Source organism: Alligator mississippiensis, chromosome 1 (genome assembly GCF_030867095.1).
Source record: "Alligator mississippiensis isolate rAllMis1 chromosome 1, rAllMis1, whole genome shotgun sequence".
In the NCBI taxonomy this organism is placed as follows: Eukaryota; Metazoa; Chordata; order Crocodylia; family Alligatoridae; genus Alligator; species Alligator mississippiensis.
The window spans coordinates 431706573-431719612 of NC_081824.1; the positions used below are offsets into that span (position 1 = coordinate 431706573).

At 46.3% G+C, this 13040-nt stretch overlaps 1 protein-coding gene across 1 annotated transcript in view; it reads left to right on the top strand.

The window, feature by feature from the left end:
• The window catches only part of LOC109281815 (RNA-directed DNA polymerase from mobile element jockey), a 40033-nt gene extending 31625 nt beyond the window's left edge, over nt 1–8408 (top strand). Inside the window, exon 2 of the mRNA XM_019481946.2 lies at nt 4116–8408. Within this exon, the coding sequence (XP_019337491.2) occupies nt 5551–6624 (1074 nt within the window). The 5' untranslated portion in view covers nt 4116–5550 and the 3' untranslated portion in view covers nt 6625–8408. The remainder of the gene's footprint in view (nt 1–4115) is intronic.
• Nucleotides 8409–13040: the final 4632 nt, after the last annotated feature.

Sequence of the window (13040 nt, forward strand, 5' to 3'; positions counted from 1 at the left end):
TAATTTTTTTTTTTTATCATAGGTTTCATCTTGCATGAATAGTAGTGATCACTTTTTAAATCGCCAGACTCCCAGTTTCGTGGGATTTTGATAATGTAAGTTCTGTAGCTTTGGATAAATCCAAGTGTTGAGAGTTTAGTACTTCCTGACATAATCTGTATTTTTATAAATGTAATTTAAAATAATCTTTGTGTCCTACAATATTTATCTGATGAGAAACAATTTTATAGTATAATAGTAATGTGGTGTATCAGACACAAATATTTCTAGTCTATGCCAAATGCTCAATAACAGTAAGAGACAACTGAACAATCAACTATTTCTCAGTATTCTGCTAGAGTTTCTGCATTTGGAAAAATAAATTAAATAAACGGTTCTAGATATCTTATCATTTGGGGCAAGGTTATCAACTGGTGTAAATTGTCAGCTCCACTGACAGCCATGGGGCAATGTTAAGTTAAACAAGTTGAGGATCTGGTCTGTAGGTTTTATAGTTCCAGTTTATCAGATTAAAAGGCAGAGAGAAAAGCCTTAGATGCTGGCACTTCCATCAAATACTTTATGATACTTCACCTAAATGTAAAAAGTATAGGATATGAACCATGCCTTAAAATCTTCTTCAAGTAAAATTCTCATGTTTATTCTATTATTTCTGAAATGGTAAAGATTCTTGCCTTTTAACCATATAATATTTATTTTACCACACTTGCTTTACTCTAAAAGCATTAAACTGTGAAACTGAAAATTCTTTTTCCGAGAGATTACCTTAAATTTTACCCCTTACCTCAATCCTCATCTATCTCAGACACGGTCAGTGACATTATATCATTCTCATTCATACAGGAATGCCCTTAGGCTCACAAGAAAAGTGATTTTTATTTGACTGTAGCATGATTGCCTGTGGATAACATTCAAAGGTGCATTTCTTCATTTCAGCAGGCAAGAAATTGCCACATATCAGGTGTGCAAGTTTCTGAGTACAACCATTACTGGCTTTGTGAAACTTGCCTTTAATTATAAAATAGTCACTGCATGGGCAGCATCTTACAACTTTAAAAAGATGTGAATATTCATAAATTATTCTATAGCTAAATAGAAAATGTTGTTTAGAAGAACAAAACGGTAAGCAGTGCCAGTTAGGAGCCAAGTTTTGTGATAAATGAGAGGTAACTTCAAAGCTCTAAGCATAATGCTGCCAGAGGTCTCTAAAGGGGGTAAATGTACCTGAAAGAAAAAAAAAATCTTTACACTGATGACTGTATCTTGATGTTTGAGGAGGAGGAAGAGATATGAAGAGTAATATAATACCATAAATGGAACTTCCCCATCCAACTGCACCCTTATTTTCTTGGACTGCTAAAAATGCCTTCAAAAATCCTTTAACAACAAATCCAAAGCAAAACTGTAAAGAGCTTCATTAATATTTAACTCTTATAATTATAAGTGATTATATAATTCAAATAACATGTTGAGTAGGTCAACAAGTTGTATTTATGTTCTTTTAACAATAAGAAAGATAAATAATATTCTGCTAATATATTTGCATTTTTATAACTTGCAGATTAGAACAAAAGCATTTGGTGTTTTTGCTGTCATTTTGCTCAATATTCCAAAGTATTTCTAGTTCTGATTAATTGTTTGGATTATTTAATGGGGGGGAGAGGGAGGGTGGGGACCTTCCATAGGACTTTTATTTTACAAAGCTAATCCTCCCCCACACCAAATGCTGCAATGAACTCAAAGTATTAGACTTTTGCAAAGACAAAAAATATTTTTCTATTTTTCCTTTGCAATTAGGGTTGCAAACCCAAGACAAATGTTGTTTTTTTTTTTTACTGACTCTCCAAACTTTTTACTGACAACCGTACTTTTTTACTAATGTATGTTTTACATAAGAGGGTTGGTATGGCCAGGATGGAACTGTGGGCCTGAGAGGGGGGAAGAGGCAGTTGGTAGGGGTCTGTGCCAAGATTTGAGGAGTATAGTCAACAGGGGTCAGGTTGAAGGGTGGGCTGGGTATCCTTGGGGTGTTGGGACAATAGTCTAAAACCATCTCTGTAGTCAAGTAAGACTATTAAAAGTTGGTGTTAAATGCTAAATTTGAATCCAGCCCTTGTTCATGGCCTGGAAGAAGAGTTACAGTTACATTATGTAAAACAAATATTAGTAAAAACTAGGGCTGTCAATTAATTGCCATTAATGGATGCTATTAATGCAAAAACAAATTAATGCATTTTTTTAAAAATCTGTGTTAATTGCTGCTGCCAGGCCATGAATGCTGGGGGAAGAGCACCCCTCCCCACCCTTGCTGCTGCCTGCCTGGCCATGCATGCTGGGAGAAAATCAGCCTCTCCCCCTTGCTGCTGCTGAATGCTGGGGCTGCGACAGGGCAGGGTGAAGCACCTGCCCCTCAAGCAGGGGAATGGGGCAGGGGGGCCATTTGAGGGTGGTGGGGAAGTCCATGGCCAGGTCAGGAGTGAGGGGCACTGGCAGTGCCATAGGTCTGTGGGTTGGGAGTGAAGTGTGCCTCTGACACGTGTCTTCTTTTTTGGAGTTGAAAATATGGTAACCCTAGTTTTGACCCTTTTCACTTACTCATTAGGCAGAAATTAGTAGTTTTACTCTTTCTTATGGCACTGAGTTGTAATTGAAAGCAATTTATTTGATAATATAGAAAAAAATCCAAAATATTTATAATAAATTGGGATTATATTATTGTTTAACTGTGATTAAAATTATGATTAATTGCAATTATATTTTAATCTCACAATTAATTAAGATTAATTTTTTTAATTGTTCCACAGCCCTAGTAAAAACATGTCAGTAAAAAATGTGGGTGTCAGTAGAACCTTTGCAGATTGTCAGTAAAAAAAAAATAAATTCTTGAGTTGGCAACCCTGATAATAACCATTTTTTGTATTTGAAGACTCTAATGAAATTCACCCTGAGTTTTCTCTTCCAGCCTTGTATCATACATTATATTTCAAGACCTCTAATGATTTTTGTTTGTGGGTGTCTGATGGCTGCTTTTGCTGGCAGCCCCACTCCCCTGCCAGCGCTCACAGGGTGCACACTGTTACTCCCACCTGCCCCCCTGCCCACTGGCTACACAGGGACTGCACCACCAGGAGGTGCACCAGCAGTCTCAGGGGGTGCATGTGCACCCCATACCTGTTACCCCTGATTTTGTTGCTCTCCCCTTAACAGTTTCCAAATTGTCCATATCTTTCTTGAAGTGCGGTGCCCAAAGGTAAACACGGTACTCTAGGCAAGGCCTCACCAGTATTGAAGAGTGGAAGAATCCTTCCTTATGAGTTGCAAATATATCCCAGTGTTAACTGTTATTGAAACAGTATTACACTGCTGACGTGTATTCAGCTTGTGATTTACTATCACCACAAAACATTTTCTGTCCTATTGCACCGTAGTCAATTGTTCATAGTTTTGTATATGCGGATTTCATAGTTCCATCTTGAGTGCAGTAGTTTGCCTTTATTCTTACTGAATTTCATTCGATTTATTTCTAGATGCTTTTTTCAATTTACTACGGTCATTTTGAATCCTAATCCTGCCCTCTGAAGTGTCTCTACCAGTAGTTTAGAATTACCCACAAATCAACTAAGAATATACTCAATTTCATCATCATAAAATTATAGAGAAGTAGGACCTGTAGAGGTCACGTAGTCCAACTCCCTGCCAGAGGCAGGATCATCCGTATCCAAGCCATCCTATACAAATCCATTTTCTAACATCCTAGCAAAACTACACAGTTAAACCTGGCACTGCACAAGATATAACACTCTAATCTACCCCAAGGGGCACATCTACACACGTCCTTTAATGTGCATTACCTTATTTTAATGTTCATTAAAGACTCTCAGAAAAGGGCTCTTTAGCTCATGTGCATTAAGATAGGCTAATGTACCTTTTTCTAGTACCTCAGTGTTAGCGTGTCTGTGCAGGGTACCGCTCGATCCCCTGGTTCTCGCCTGCCACTATTTCAATCTTTTCAAAGAAATAGGGAGGGAAGAGATGTTGCAATGATCAGTACCTGTGGAAGGACCACGCTTGGTCTATTTCACAGTCTAGGTGCTTTTTTATTCTTTCTTTTACAGGAAACCAGCTGGGAGGCAGCAGCTTGTCAGAGTTGTTCCTGGGTTCACCCCCATGCTCTGAAGAGGATCTCCAGCACCTCAATTGGTACGGTAAGCGTCAATAGGTGTCTCACCAGCTTGTGGCTGTGTCCTCAATCGGTCCCCACAGGGTCCTGTTGAATCCCCTGCCCTGTGTAGGGTGTCTCCTGGCTCCTTATCCAGGTTACTTGCCGTAACCCCTGGCGCTCATAGTCCTTGCCCGCTCCCAATAATAAAGAGAAAGTAAAGGGGGGGAGGAAGGGTTTTCTTTCTTTTCTTGTGTCTTGGCTCTCCGCCGCTAATTACCTCATTAGTGACTTGTTACGGGCAATGCCCAGTCTCTTTTGCTGCTTGCTGTGCTGGTGTGTGGATATGGGAGTTCACCCATGGTCAGGTCCATGGATCTCTGCCCCAGCTTCCCTCTCCCCTCGAGTTCTGGGTGCTGGGCCAGGTCTCTTCAGGGGTCTGGGCTGGTGATTCATCCCACAACTGGGCAGTAAGCATTAGGGGCTATAGGCTCTACAGGCAAGATAGAGAAGGAAAGAAGGGAGGGGGCGTAGCGCTCTATGTCAAAGAGCAATTCACATCCTCTGCCAGCAAAATGGGGTCGGAGGAGGGACAAGCTAAAGTGCTTTGGGTCGTGGGGAGAGGGATGGAATGGTGGGGGTCTACTACAGACCCCCCAACCAAGGGGAGGAGCTGGACCGGGAATTTTCGGGCCAGCTTGCAGAGGCACTTAAGGCAAGGGATGTAGTTGTCAGGGTAATTTAGATCACCCATGACATCTGCTAGGAGGAGCAGTCAGCCAGGTTGGACCAATCCAGGAGGTTCCTGGCCGAGATACAGGACCTCCACTTAACACAGGAGGTGCACAGTCGCACCAGAGGAAATGCCCTGTTGGACCTGGTCCTGGCCACAGGCGATGATCTGGTAAGGGGGCTGCAGGTCCTTGACCACCTGGGTGATAGCGATCATCGCTTGCTGGAATTCATCATCCAGTGCAGGGTGACAAGGGCCTGCAGCAAGGAGGTAGCCCTAGACTTCAAGAGGGCCAACTTCAAGGAGGTGAGGAGATTGGTGGGAGAGGCGCTGGGGTTCTCGAGGGCAGGGGAACTGAGTGCCCAAGATGAGTGGTCATTCCTTAAGGAAACCATATTCAGGGCCCAAGAGGTGACGATCCTAACTAGAAGCAAGGGGGGCAAGAGTGCCCAAAAGCCTCCCTGGCTCACCAAGGACATCCGGGAATGCCTGGTTGCCAAAAAGGCAGCGTACACCCGGTGGGAAGCGGGGGAGATCTCCAAAGAGGAGTATACCTCCACTGCTCAGGGCTGTTAGGAAAGCTAAGGCAGACATAGAGCTAGGACTAGCGTCCAAGATCAAAGATAATAAAAAGTCCTTTTTCAAATATATAGGGAGGATGAAGAAGGCACCGAGAAATGTGGGGCCCCTGCAAGATAAGCTGGGCAATCTGGTGGTCATGCCAGAGGAGAAGGCAGACCTCTTTAACAAATTCTTCACCTCCATTTTCTTGTGCAGGGACAGGGACTCCCCCACCGTGATTCAAGATGGACTCGAGGGGAATGCCTCAAGACTTAAGGTTGAGGAGGACCGGGTTAGAGTGCTACTGGAGGGGCTGGATGTGTTCAAATCAGCAGGTCCAGATGCTCTCTACCCCAGGGTGTTGAGGGAGCTAGCAGGGGTTATTCCAGGGCCCTTGGCATGGCTTTATGAGTGCTCATGGTGCTCGGGCCAGGTGCCAGATGATTGGAAGATAGCCAGTGTGGTCCCCATTTTTAAGAAAGGGAGGAGGGAGGACCTGGGCAACTATAGGCCTGTCAGTCTTACCTCAATCCTGGGGAAACTCTTTGAGAAGATCATCAAGGAGCACATCTGTGATGGGCCGGCATCGGGGATGATGCTCAAAGGCAACCAGCATGGTTTCATTAGGGGCAGGTCATATCAGACCAACCTGATAGCCTTTTATGATCAGGTCACAAAAGCATTGGATACAGGTGTCACCATGGATGTAGTCTTTCTGGACTTCAGCAAGGCCTTTGACACTGTCGACCACCCCATCCTCATTAAAAAACTAGGTGACTGTGGCATCAATGCCTACATGGTCAGATGGATTGTGAATTGGCTGAAGGTTTGTACTCAGAGGGTGGTGGTGGACGGGTCATATTCGACCTGGGGGGAGGTGGGCAGCGGAGTCCCCCAGGTCTTGCTCCTTGGGCCCACGCTGTTCAATTTCTTTATCAGCGATTTGGACAATGGGGTGAAAAGCAACCTGTTCAAATTTGCTGATGATACCAAAATATGGGGAGAGGTGGGCACATTAGCAGGGAGGGAAAGACTGCAGAAAGACCTGAATAGGTTGCAAGGGTGGGCTAACAAAAACAGGATGCGTTTCAATACGGACAAGTGCAGGGTGCTGCACTTGGGCAGTAGTAACCAGCAGCACACTTATAAAATGGGGAAACTCCCTTCTTGAGAGCAAGGAGGCAGAAAGGGATCTTGGAGTCATTACTGACTCCAAGATGAACATGGGCCGACAATGCGAGGTCACATTCGGCAGGGCTAACCAGACCTTATCGTGCATCCACAGGTGCATCTCAAGTAGGGCCAAGGAGGTGATCCTCCCCCTCTATGCGACACTGGTCAGGCCACAGCTGGAGTACTGTGTCCCGTTCTGGGCACCCCACTTCAAGAGGGATGTGGACAACATTGAGAGGCTCCAGAGGAGGGCCACCCACGTGATCTGGGGACTGTAGGGCAGACCCTACAACGAGAGGTTACGGGACCTGAACCTGTTTAGGCTTCAGAAGAGAAGGCTGAGGGGTGACCTGGTGAGACTGTCTATAAACTCACTAGGGGGGACCAGAAGGGTTTGGAGGAGACCTTGTTTCCCCTAGCGCCCCCAGGATAACAAGGAATAATGGCCACAAATTGTTGGAGAGTAGGTTTAGATAAGACATCCTTTGGAGCTACTTCACAGTTGGGGCGGCTAAGATCTGGAACCAACTTCCAAGGGAAGTGGTGCTGGCTCCTACCCTGGGGGTCTTTAAGAAGCGGCTTGATGCCTACCTGGCTGGGGTCATTTGAGCCCAGTTTTCTTCCTGCCCAGGCAGGGGGTTGGACCTGAAGATCTGCAAGGTCCCTTCCGACCCTATTTCTATGATTCTATGACCCCCAACCCCTTTGGCTTCCGAGTTGCCTTGCCGCGTCCCTGCGCGAAGCTGCGGCTTCTCCCCGCATAGCAGCTCCATTCTCCCCAGACTTGCCACCGCTGCCGTGTGCTCCTGGTGGGGTGCTGGTCCTGGGCTCAGGAGTCCCTTCAGATCCTTCTTTGTGAGAGTCCCCAGCAGCTCCTCTCTTCTCTGGTGGTGCCTGAAGGCAACTTTCCCTGGGCATCGTCCTCTTCATATACCCGGGCGCCGAGCCCCATTGGCTCTCCTTCGGCGTGGGGCATCTCCTCACCCCTCTAGGCCATAATCACTACCAGCTGTGAGATCCTTCAAGTAACAGGCTTTCAGTCAGGAACCCTGGTACACTCAGCATAGAGGAATTAAAATTTAATGTGCATTACCTAAAGTGCATTAATGAATGTGTATGTGTCAGAATGCCACCTCTCTCTCTCTCCCCAGAAACTCTGCTATGTGACAATTTGGTTAACATGGTCACTGCAAAGGGAAGACATCTCATGAGCTCTTTAGGTAACCCTGAATTATAACCTGAGTTGGATACATTCCTGAGGGAGTGGGGAAACCTGCTCCCTCTGCCTACATGAGTGGCATCACATACCTGGGTGAGAGGCTTGGGCTCCCTATTGTTTTGAGTAATGTCAGTCTACCTGTCAACCAGTGATGCATTTCAAGTTGGTTTGCTAGCAGCCAACAGGTGCTGGCCTCCATTGGACCAGGTAAATGAGATCATAAGCTTTATATAAATTAAGGACTGCCCAGGAGGAAGAGCAGCAGCCATGATGAAAACTCAGAGAAAGAAGAGCTGGACCATCTGAAACTTGCTCTTTCTCTTGAAACTCATGACCAATGAACTGCCTGCCTCCAGAGGGAATCTACACCTGCCTTTGGATGATATTTGTGAGTAAGCTACCTGAGATCTAACTAGATATATAGCTTGCAGTAACTCAGATGCATAATCAAAGGTTACCCAGCCATGCCAGTTTGCTCTATGGGATTTCTCTGATATTTTTCTACTCTGTATCTTAATTCCAAACCTACCTCTTGTAACCAATAAAGTTCTCCTTTGTACCTAGCATGGGAGACTTATTAGGAGTGGGTCTAGATTATGCCTTGGGGTCCCTTTGGTTTGGCTGACTAAGGGAGACCACTATTTGTGCTTCTGACTGAGGGAAGCACCCCAAGATCTTGAAGTGGGTTGAGTACTCTCAAGGAATACTAGGCCTGTGTTTCTCAGGGGGCACAATGCCAGAATCAGGCCAGACCCTGGGTAGTGGCGGCACTATTCCTAGGCTAGCGGCTGTGCTCAAGGAAAGGGGTTGGCTAGATGTGAGGTACCCCCAGGGAGGCACTCAGAGCCCGGAAGGTGGTCGGGGGCAGTGAGGTGAGTGGCTCAGAACAGAAGCACCCCCTACTGGCCCGCCACAGTGTAGACCCACATGTAAAAGTAGGGGAACCATGGCAGCCAAAATCCTGCTACTGCAAAATTTAAAATATGCTCAAGAGGTCACAGGAAGAGGGCCACTCCCCCTGCTGCAGAACCCTTACAGTCCATACCAATCTGAGCATGAAGTAAAATTCCTTTCTGACCCTGAGACCTGGGGCAGATGGGGCAGCCATGGAGGGTCTGGGAGAACAGGCAGGTGTTGGGAGGTCTGGGGGAGCAGGCAGGGGATGGGGTCTGGCAGGGGTCCCCCTATGGTCCCCTTCCCCCTCCCCCAACCCCTCCTTCCCCACCCCTACTTATCAGCTCCAAGTCTGGCTGCAGCTCCCTGCTGCAGGCACCGGGGACTGTCTGAATCATTGAAGCTCTCCAATTTGTGAGTGGGTGATGGCCCCAAAATTGATGTGGATCAGGTAAGGAAACACACTGAGAAACTGGACATTTACAAGTCTGCAGGCCCAGACAGAATGCACGCAAGGGTCTTAAAAGAGCTGACAGAAATCACTGCATCCCCCTTGGCAGGATTATTTGAAAAATTGGGGTGCTCGGGCGAGGTCCTGGATGACTGGAAAAGAGCCTATGTGGTTCCTATGTACAACAAAGGGAATTAGCTGGGGAACTATGGATCAATCAGTCTGACGTCTGTCCCTGGAAAAATTCTGGAGAAAATTGTCAAGGGATCCATTAACGCCATACTAACAAAATGCGAGCTTCTGAATGCCAGCCAACATGACTTTGTGATGGACAGGTGTTGCCTGACCAACCATCTCTTTCTATGACCAGGTAACATATGCCCTGGACAAGGGAGATGATGTGGACATCATTTATCTGGACTTCAAGAAGGCCTTGACCTAGTTCCATGATGTCCTCATGGTTAAGCTGAGGAACTGTGACCTAGATCATCACACGGTCTGATGGCTAGAAAACTGGCTACAGGGTCAGACCCAAAGAATACTAGCTGATGGGAGCAAATCACTGGTAACACTGCACCACACTGGAGTCCCTCAGGGCTCGGTCCTTGGGCCAGTACTCTAACATTTTCATCAATGATCTAGATTCAGGAGCCAGATGTGAACTGGCCATGTTCACAGACAATATCAAATTATGGGGGAGGGCCATCACACCGCAGGACAGGCTGGGGATACAGGCTGACTTGGACACTCTCAAGGTGGGCAAACCAAGTCCAGATGGCCTTTCATACAGAGAAGTGCAAGGTGTTGCACCTCGGTAGGAAGAACCCTCAGTATACTTACAGGCTTGGCAGTGCTACACTTGCTAGCACTACTACCAAAAGGGACTTGGGGTCTTGATTGACCGCAAGATGAATATGAGCCACCAGCGAGATGCGGTGGTGGGCAAAGCTAACCAAACTCTGACGTACATCCACCGATGCATCTCAGGCAAAACCAGGGAAGTCATCCTCCCACTTTACTCAGCTCTGGTGAGACTGCAGCTGGAGTACTGCATCCAGTATTGGGCCTCCCACTTCAGGAAGGATGTAGAGAAGCTTGAGAGAGTCCAGAGGTGAGCCACTCATATGATCCAAGGCCTGGAGGGAAGGCCATATGAGGAGAAACTGAAGGATTTGGGACTTTTCAGTCTGGAGAAGAGAAGGCTCAGGGGGGACTTGGTGGCAGCCTACATCTTCATAAGAAGGGTACATCAGGACCTGGGAGAACATCTGTTCACCAGATCTCCCCAAGGGATAACAAGGTTTAAGAGTCATAAAAGACAGGAAGGCCAATTTAGACTGGCTATGAGAAACAAGTTCTTTACGGTGCATGTCCAGGATGTGCAAGCATCTACTCTGGATTCCTTCAAAGAACAGCTGGATTTATTTCTTGCTGGGGTCACTTGATCCCAGCTGACTTCCCACCTACGGTGGGTGGAGTGCGGGGGGGGGGGGGGGGCAGGGCTCGACCTGATGATCTTTTGCGGTCCCTTCCAGCCCCTAATGTCTATGAAATCTTTCCTGAAGATTCAGAGAGCTTCGAATCAATTTGGACCTTTTAATTGGTCCCTTGATTCAATTTGGATTTGGAGATTCAGCCACTGAATTGGGCCAAATCTCCTCCAAATTGAATCGCCACCTGAAGCTTTGCACAGCCCTAGTGTAGAGTCTACAACTTCCCTAGGCAGTCTGTTCCACGGTTCTAAAAGTGAAGACATTTTTTCCTGATATCCAATCTAGACCTGCTTTGCTGCAACTTGAAGCAATTTGGCCATGTCCTAGTCTCTGAAGCAAGAAAGAAAAAGTATTTTCTCCTCTTCTTTATGACAGCCCTTCAGGTATTTTGAAGACTGTTATCATGTTCCTTCTAACATGCCTTTTCCACAAGCCTAGCTCCTTCAATCTTTCCTTGTATGACTTGCCTTCCAAGCCCCTATCATTTTTGGTGCCTGCCTCTAGATCCTCTCTAACTTCTCCACATCCTTTTAAAAATATGGAGTCCAAAATTGCACACAGTACTCTAGATAAAGTCTAACTAGTGCTGAGTAGAGAGCCGCTATCACCTTCTGAGACTTGCAATTAATGCTTCTGTTGATGCATCTCAAAACTGCATTTGCCTTTTGTGCATCTGCATGGGCGACTGGTGCCTCCCGAGTCTGGGGGGACACTAAATCACCGATCAGGGCAGGGATCCCCCAGCCAATCGCCAAGCCTGAAATCACCAGCGGCTGAGTTGTGATCTACCAAAATTCCCAGTTCTTTGTCATGGTGCTGCTCTCCAAACAGTTGTCATCCATTTTGTATTTGTATTTTTGATTATTCTTCCTGAGGTGTAGCATCTTGCATTTGTCAGCATTTAACTTCATCCAGTTAGCTCAAGCCCAACTTTCCAACCTATTAACATCCTTTTACACATCAGTCCCAACCTCCAATTTGTTTGTAATCCTTCCCAGCTTCATGTTGTCTGCAACTTTTCTCAAGAAACTTTCTCTGTCAGCATCCAAATCATAATAAACATGTTGAACACCACTGGATCTAAGTAACAGAGTGCCCCTACTGGCTGGGCTGCACCTGGCTTCTTACTCTGGCCCCCTAAGATGGCTCTCTTTTCCTTTGTGCCACATCTTGATGTTGTAACTGAAGCGTTTTAGGATCCTGCCTGTACATAACTGAAGCCGAGGCTGTCGGTGCTTTGCTTCCCCCTACTCCTCCCCAGCCACAGGTCTGACTGGGCAGTTCCAGGATCTGTCTTCTCTCTTTCTTGGACTTTCCCCATCTGTGGACAGGGTTCAGCTCTTGTCAGACTTTGACCTGCCTTAATTTAATCAGAGCCCTGGCCCATATAGACTCTGGCACACTCTCTCAGGCCTTATGCCTAAAGAGAGGCTTTCACCTGCCTTCTGCTCCAAAACCAATGAAAGCAGCAGAAAGCAAAGACATAAAACTCACAAGGTTGTGCTTGCTTGGGGCCAGGGCTTTGTGGTGGGGGGGACCCGTTCCCCCACCTGTTATCCCCAACCCTGCCTGGCCATGTAGGGAAACATGGAGGATTTTCTGGCACTTGTCTGTGGCATCTGGGGGACAGGGCTGGTCTGGTGCTTGCCTGGAGCAGATAAGCACTGGCCAAGGCTAGCATCCCACCCTGTGAGGGGTGCCTGGAATGCTGGAGGACAGTGAACTAAGGTGATTCACTGTGAGATCTGGGACAGAAGTTTGATATACTGCTTTATCCTAAACCAATTACATCTAATACTTGGACCTACTTAAATCACAGTTTTGTGGAAACCGCAAAAAATGGCAATTTCCATGATCACCACTAAAAATGTCATGTTCCGTGATTTTTGTGCAGAATTGCCACTGCCTCCCTCCCCCTGCAAGCTTACCAGAATACAAAGAAAGCACGGCAGTCCCTGCAGCCATAGAGCACATGGCTTGAGAGAAAGCTACTGAGAGGCTAAGCTAGTGACAAAGACTCAGTGAAGGTTACCAGTCAGGAAAGTGAAAGGGTTTTGGTGCTATCATTTAAGAAGCCAGATGCAATGCTGCAGCAATGCTGCAGTCTGAAGATAATGAGTAGAAAGAAATCCAAGAAAGCTACATTTCAGCTCAGATCATGTAAGGCAGTTCTGTGTAGGAATCTTGCATGGAGATGGTGGTAAATGGTTTTGTTTGTCATGCAACAGGATGTGTCAAGGAAAAACAGCATTTCATTTAAAGTCTGAAAACACACACAAAATGAAAGGCTGCTGCAGAGGTTGAAGGTCAGAGTGAAACAAGCCACTATGTCTTTGAACTTTAACAGAACCACTGAA